Below are 7,474 nucleotides of genomic sequence, written 5' to 3'. Positions count from 1 at the left end.
ATTCGCAGCTGGAGTGGACTGCTGAAGTCTATGACCCCAGGGGACTCAGAAGCACTGGCGGTAAGAGCTTGGTTTTCAAAGGCAGTTCTTTGGCCATGGCACTCAGGCTAACTTGAGTAAGGCAAGTGTGAGCACATGCAACACATATCTACAACTATGGGGAGGTGCCATGGGAGCTGGGAGGTGAGCGAGGTCCAGGGGAGGTCCTTTCTTCAGGCCAGCACTTGTGAGTGTGCCTTGCTATGGCTCAGATCCTCAAAAGTAGGCACATAACCCCATCACTTCCCAACACCTGACTACCTTGGAGCCCTATCCAGTGCAGGGTGCCTCAAGCACACAGGTCAGCCTCAGTGGGTTGTTAGCTCTCATAGGGGGAGGCAAGCCCTCCAGATCCCTGCACTGGTGGTTGGGGCTATGGGACTTGTTCATGCTAGTTAGGGGAGCAGCTCAATCCTAAGCCAGGGACCCATCGAGCTAAGCCATGGAGCACAGCCGGTAGTGACACACCACCACACCAAGCTGCCTTTAATTTCCCAGCCTCATTGCCCAGTATCCCTTTACAGCTGGGTCAAATCAGAGTGGCCTCCTGACATGACTCCAAGCAAAGACTGTAGCTGGTTCTCAGGGCTGTTGCCTGGACTTTCAGCAAGAAGCCACCTCAGCCTTGCAGTACAGCCCTGGGGCACCACCACCCTTTTCAACCCAACATGCCCTGGAGGAACTCACAGTCTTCTGAAGGTGCTGATGGCCAGGGTCTTGCCATCTGGGATGGCTGCTACAATGGATGTTGCTTCCAGCTGGTGATTGAACTCTCTCAGGTAGTCACACTTGGATGCCACACCAACCAGGAACCACTTCCCTGCAAGCTGTAACAAAAGGAGGCTTGGCACAATACACACCCTATGAGTTGTCCTCTCCCCTTGTGAGGGCAAAGCTCCACTTACTCCAGGGGTGGGCAAAATACGGCCCGCGGGCCAGATCCAGCACACCTAAAAGCCTCCAGCGGCACCAGCCGCCGGCTGCAGCACCTCACGCTATTTCCTTGGGTTTTGGTTGCGAGGCAAACAACCCTGCCCTCAGCTTGCCCCAGCTGGCCTCGCCCCGCCCCGGCTCAGGCCATGTTTGCAGCTTGAGGGGGGCGGGGGGGCTGGGCCAGAACCTGTGGCCGTTTGGCCAAGGGCAAGCCAAATTCGGGGGGCATCTGAACCCGAAGCTTCAGAGCTTGGGCCTGCAAGTAGGATGCTCGCCAAAGGTTTTGGAAATATCCAAAGCCCCTGGTGGGGGTGGAGGACGTTTGCCGGTAGTAGGACCCATTTGGTTCTTGAATGACACACGGATTTGGAGATGATTTGGCTGATTTGACTTGGAACACAAAAAGTTTTCCTCAAAAAAAAAAAAAAAAAAGCTTTTCCCTCTGACTATCTTCTGGGGGAAAAGGAAACCCTGATATGGTCTTACCTTTAAGGCCCACACACATGCAGACAACGAGCATCAAACAGGACCGGTGCCCCAGGGGCAGCCATGATGCTCCCTGATGGTCACGCAGCTCCTGCCCTGTTCTGGCTTGAGGGTACCCTCCCCTTTTCCTGCCTGCCACACCTTGATGTTCTTAGTTAGTTCTTGGAAGGGAGGCTGCCCAAGAATCGTAGAATGAGCCTTAGGATGTCTTCTGCCAACAGATCCCTCTCAGAGCCAGTTGATTCCAACCCAGCCCTTACATTAGGTAGGCCCTCCTGGACTGTATATGCCCCAAGGCACCTGTCACCTTATGGGTTATTCATGGCCTCTGACCTTCCCTATAACCATGCCTCACAAGTGGTATCATTCAGTCATTCTCCTGTTGGACTTCTTGGCCTCTGCCCCTTTCCTCTTGCTGGACCCTTCTAACCCAAGCCTACTGTGTTGGTCCTAGCTCCAGCCCCTCTTGGGCTCATTTCTGCCCCTCCTGGGCTGTGGATCTCCAACCCTTACTTGACCTCTCCCTTGGCCCCAACTCTGTCCCTTGACCTCTCTCTACTGCTGGGCTCCCAGCCCTGAGTTTTGCCCTCAGGCTATACTACAGCTTGCACCCTGTTCCAGCAAGCTTCAGCCTCATGTGCCTCCCTGGCACTCTGGGGCCTCCTATATCCCCTATCAGTCCCCAACCCAGATCACTGGTTAAAACTCAAATGAAACCATAAACCCTCTGGCTATAATGAAACTGTCAGCTCACTGGCTGTATACCAACTCTTATTCATTTGGGTCGTAGTGCCCTGCCAGTCCCCAGTCCATGGGTGGGCAAAATGCAGGCCGCGGACTGCATCCAGCCTGCAAGGCCATTCTATCTGGCCTGCGGGGCCCCTAAACATGTAGAAAGTATTTTTCTGCTCCTGGCTGCCTGTCAAAGATGACAGGAGCCAGGGGCAGTAGGATCCAGGGGGAGTTGGCAGCAGGATACAGCAGCCCAGCCCTGCCCCACACCCAGCCACCCCGCCCCGCCCCCCCCCCCAGCCATTTCCCTGCCTTCCTGCCCCTACACTGCTCCAGCACCAGATGGCTCCCAGCTGCATTGCCAAACTGGGGAGCACAGGGCCATGTGGGTACCCTGGGGGGGGGACACCCAAAGCCCCCACAAACCTATACCCACACCCCGTACAATATACAAGAGTAAGACTTCATTTTAAGCTATTATATACAATCACCTCAATGTACACTACACAAACACATGTAAACCAGGACAAAAATATTATTTGAAATCAAATTACTAAATGTTTTAGATGTTCACTTTTTAGAATATAATTTAGTATTTTTCTGGTTCTGAGATGGCTAAACCCCTTACTGAAAGGAGTACTTCTGGGGGGCAAAGGGAGGGGCTTCTGGTGGCAAAGGTCAGGGGTCAGGACTTCTGGTCCCAAGATGGTGACTAGGGGGTGGGGCAACTATCAAGGGGTGGGGCTACTCGTGCAGCCCTTGACAGCTTGCCAAAACTCGGTAAACAGCCCTCCCCCCAAAATAATTGCCCGCCTCTGCCCCAGTTCCTCATTTGTTCCCAGGCGTAGCAGGATCTCAGCCAGTCACCCAGCAGCAGGCATCTCACTGCAAAGCTCTTCCCCCCTGCAGCCTCCAGGGCTGACTGACTGCCCTGGCTCAGACCCTGGATTTATATATCTCTTAGACCCACCCTTTTCTGATCAGGTGAGGCCCCCAGCTACCCAAAGGTGTTTTCTAATTAGGCTTGCTCTCTGGTTTCCAGTGAAGCCTACTGCTGCTGGGCTAAAATGTTTTATTAAAAAAAAAAAAAACACGCTCCTGCAGCAGGGCCCCTTCTTCCTCATGCTGAACTATTGCAGAGTAACCAGCTCTGCAATAGGCACTCCTAGCCTCTGTCTTTCCTCCTGGCTGATTATTTCCCTTGCAGTTAGCTTAGCTGCTACTCTTTCCTCCTCAGGTAACAGGACCCTTCTGGCTCTCTGTTACAGACCACTTTGAGAAGAGCATGTTTTTAGCATGTGAGCTGCTGCATGGTATAAGGCAAAGCCCAGATCCTGCTCCCACTGACACTGAAGGCAGGACTCTTGAGTGACACAGAGCATCCAAACAGGCATTGCTTGCAGCTAGGCAAAAGCACATTGCAACCTACACGTACTTTGGCCACTTTGCAAGCTCCCATGTTAATGTTGCAGCAAGACTTCCTCATAGAAACGCAGCATGTTACACGGCTGTTTTCTGACTTGAGTGCTTGGCAGTTTAGTCAGGGGCTGTTCTGGGCATGCAAAGCAGCTCTGCAGGCTCTTGGGGAACCTCCAGCCCATAGAGGAAGGTGCTCAGGGAGTATGGGTACTTCTAGCATTGGATGCATGCTGAGCAGAGTGTTTTGGATCACAATGCTGGACTTATGGACCTGCATTCTGTTTAGGTCATATTCCAGACCCAAGTGTCCTCTAATGCGTCCTCTAATGCAACTGATGTGGACAGGGCCAGGCTGGGGTTCTGTGCATGCTGGTGAAGCCTAAGTGTTGGGATGGGTGCTCAATGAGGCATGTAGACACCTAGTTTCTCCTGGTGAATTCAGCCTGAGGTGACGCTATCCTGTGAATTAATAGGGGGTATTACAAATGCAAGTGAATCCGTACAAATGGATAACATTCTGAATAAGGTCTGTGGCATATGCTCAGTTCCCTCTGAGAACTGGGCGCTGTGGGCAGAGAATGAAACATGCCGGCCATGCAAATGGCACTGGGAAATGAGAGCGTGGGCCTTGTTCTCTCCTGGCCAAAACAGCCCAGTCACCACGGAGTTCCCCCATGGAGAGCTTGCCCTGGACCCTTGCCACAATTCCCCAGATTCCCTGTGGCAGCATGCATTGTTCATGAAAACCCCATCACAGCCACCTGCTTTCTTGACACCTTTGGAGTTCTCTACCTTGCCTATTTGCAAGGGGAAGCACACTTGTGAAAGGGTTTTTCCCTCAGGATGGTTGCAGTGCAAAGGCCCCTCCAGGAGCATGTGGTAAGGGGCTGCAACCCCACAGAAACCTCTACACAAAACCCCTATGGCAATTCTTAGCTGAGGCCTCCACATCCCTCTCTGGGTCCTTCTAGGTCAGGAGCTTCAGCAGTTAAACTCTGTACATTTGAGTGTCAGCTCTTATGTAAAGCTAAAGAACAATATTTTTCCAATCCAGCTCTCCACACTTGGCCTTGCTCCCTGTGGCCATGGCATGGAAGCTTGCCGGGCTGGTGTTGCTCACTGAGATCCCTTTGTTGGGGAAGTTTGCTAAATGGCTTGGAGGGCGGGTGCCAAGCAGATAAGATAGGAGGTGGCACTGTGCCATGACAAACACTGCACTGCAGTCTGGCAGGGGCAGTGGGGAGCGGGGCAGGGTCACAGGTGAGGAGCTGTAGGCATCTCTCGCAAGCAAGAAGTCAATAATAAAACCCTGGCCCATGCCCAGCTGGGAGGCCTAGGTGGGCAGACCCCGTGAGATACAGACAGAGCCGGGGTCTGTCAGGCAGTTCCGACGGGAGCCAAGAAATCTCTAGGGCTGGAAGAGGAAATCCATCTCTGAGAGGCTCTAAGAGCCACCATCTGCCCTGCCTGCCTGAGGCCAGGGAAGCTCAGGAACAGCAAACACCAAACAAAAACCGACGGACAAGGACAATGCACCTTGTCTCCTGCCCTCAGCCCAGGGCCTGAACAGCTGCAGAATCAAGACAACTGCACTGTGGAGTGGGGGCCAGGTCCCCCCATCCCCTCATGCCCTGCAGAGCTGGGCTATAAGGGGCTGCGCTCACAGAAGCATAGGTGCTGAGGACATGTAACATGGCCAAAGTTTCAATCGCCACCTGGATTACTTGGCCATCACCCCATGTAGAAGTGGCACAGTGACCAAAGCCCAGAGTACCCCAGGAGGATCTGCTTTTGCTGCAGTTCTCCAGCACAAAGCCCCTTCTTTGTGCACTGGGTGGGGTTTGGTGTATGTCCCTGTAGCATCTCCCAGCTGTAGCTTTCTAGACATCTTGCAAACACGGGGCAGAGGCAGACTGTCTGCTTTGCCACTTCCCTGCACCCAGCTACCAGTCTGCTGACCTCTGAGCAAATGCCCCGGTTGACTGGGGACCTGGAGACAAAGAGCCTGGCTGGGCTGCTCTGGGGAACAGCACAGTGAAGTCAGCAGCAGAACAAGCTCCTCTCCCAGTACAGCAATGAGCCTGGTTTGGGACGCCAAGGGCCCCCATGATAGTCACATTCATGGCACAACACGGCACATTCACTCCTGTTTCCTCGTAGGTGGGACTCTGCAGGTCACCAAGCAGCAAACTTCAGCTCCCAGGAGCCCTGGGCCTCTTTGCCAATGCCCAGCAGATGCTACCCATTGGTGAATGTGTGTCACAAGCCCTGATCACTGTAGCAGCCCAGGCTGGTTTATCATCCCTGCTGCCTCAGCAGAGGCAGTAGCTATCACACAAGCCACTCTTGAACCAGAGGAAGGCCAAACCCAGGGGTATGTGTGGCAAGTGAGCAGGCTGGACACCCTGTGAACCCTGTGCTGGGGAAATGGGAAGCCCGTATTTCCCTGACCCCTCACCTGGTGGAGGTTAAAGTTCTCTTGTATCTTGACCGTCTCAATGGGACCCTCAGGGGCTGGGGGCCTCCTCTGTCTCTGCCCATAAGAAGATGAAGCAAGGAGGAGGGTAAGGAAGAAAACAGGCGCAAGGAGTGCCATGGTCTCTCCCTAGGACATGGACTTCTCCGTCTAAAGGGCCTGCAGTAGCCCAGCCAGCTGTGGGCAGTGGGGCCTGGGGAGGGGAGAGCTGGTTGGTTATTAAGCAGCTCTGCTCTTACTGGAAATGATCTGTTGTAAATCTTAGGCTGTTTACACAGAGGGGGCAAATTCCCTCTCAGTGGTCCTGTTACCAAAGTCCCTCCCCAGGCAAATACAGCAGTATGGCAGGTTTCCCAGGGGCTTGGTTGGATCATGGGGGTCTCTCCAGCCCACACAATTTGTCTCTTCCAGCCAAAGGGGTCCCTTCCAGCCCCTAACATCTATGAATCAACATCCATCTACAGCCAAAGGGCACTGCTGACACCAAACCCCAGTGAGCTACTGGTGGAAATTGGACAAGAGAAAGCAAGGAAAGTCTGGAGGGGCTGACTGTCCCAAATACAAGTGCCCAGTTAAACCTGACTGCACTCCGCCTGTTTGGGGGACTCTGGAAGAGTTTGGTATTGATCTCCTACAGGGGAAAATTCAGTTGCCAAAGTTGGCAGACCTGCTGGGGTGGATGGGGAGGGGGTTCACAGGGCAAAGCCAGGAACTGGGCTTTCTTCCAAAACCTGTCAGCCATAACCTGCAGCTCAGAAAAGCACTTTCAATACATGCTCACACCCATCCCCAATCAGCACTCAAGCCTGTGCTTAACCTTAATCACTGAAGTTAATGGGATGACTGCTGAATTGGATCCTTAATTTCAGGCTACAGGAATCCTGAACTCTGAGATTCTCTCTACCTGGTGTCATGGGGCTTCTTTAATACACCTGTATTCATCTGGCATATAGCTCCATGGGGTTAACTGAAGGTATTTTTGATTGACAGTGGTGCTAGTGGGCACATCTACACGAGACGTTTACTGCGGAGTAGTCTATTTATCTCTGCAGTAAACGTCTTGGCATCTACATGTACAGGGCTATTAGGCTGGACTAAACTAATAAACTCTGTAGCAGAATAGTACTTTTAAATACAAGTACTGTCCTGCTGCAGAATTTTTTTTATTCCACAGCAGTGCATGTTTAAACTCTGACCCAGCTGGCTGGGGCATGAGGGTGCTTCAGTGTGGGGGTTGCCTGCCAGCAAGCCCTGCACTGGAAGACTCTCATGCCCCAGCCAGCCCCTTCACAGCACCCTGCCCTGCCAGCTGGTGCTGCTCCAACTCAGCTCAACATGCTGAGGTCCCAGGTGCATGTGCAAACACGGTGCCCAGGAACAATACATTCC

General features: G+C 53.1%; 1 protein-coding gene across 1 annotated transcript in view; it reads right to left on the bottom strand.

Annotated features, from left to right (window-relative positions):
- Window positions 1–6,249, bottom strand: part of C8G (complement C8 gamma chain) — a 12,233-nt gene extending 5,984 nt beyond the window's left edge. The window contains exons 1-2 of the mRNA XM_006022696.3: window positions 6,068–6,249; window positions 727–866 (exon numbers count right to left, since the gene is read on the bottom strand). Of these exons, the coding sequence (XP_006022758.1) occupies window positions 727–866; window positions 6,068–6,205 (278 nt within the window). The 5' untranslated portion in view covers window positions 6,206–6,249. The remainder of the gene's footprint in view (window positions 1–726; window positions 867–6,067) is intronic.
- Between the last annotated feature and the right edge of the window lie 1,225 nt (window positions 6,250–7,474).

The sequence above is a fragment of the Alligator sinensis genome, unplaced genomic scaffold (genome assembly GCF_000455745.1).
Source record: "Alligator sinensis unplaced genomic scaffold, ASM45574v1 scaffold235_1, whole genome shotgun sequence".
In the NCBI taxonomy this organism is placed as follows: Eukaryota; Metazoa; Chordata; order Crocodylia; family Alligatoridae; genus Alligator; species Alligator sinensis.
Note: the sequence above shows the minus strand (reverse complement) of the source record. Positions and strands in the feature narration are given on the sequence as shown.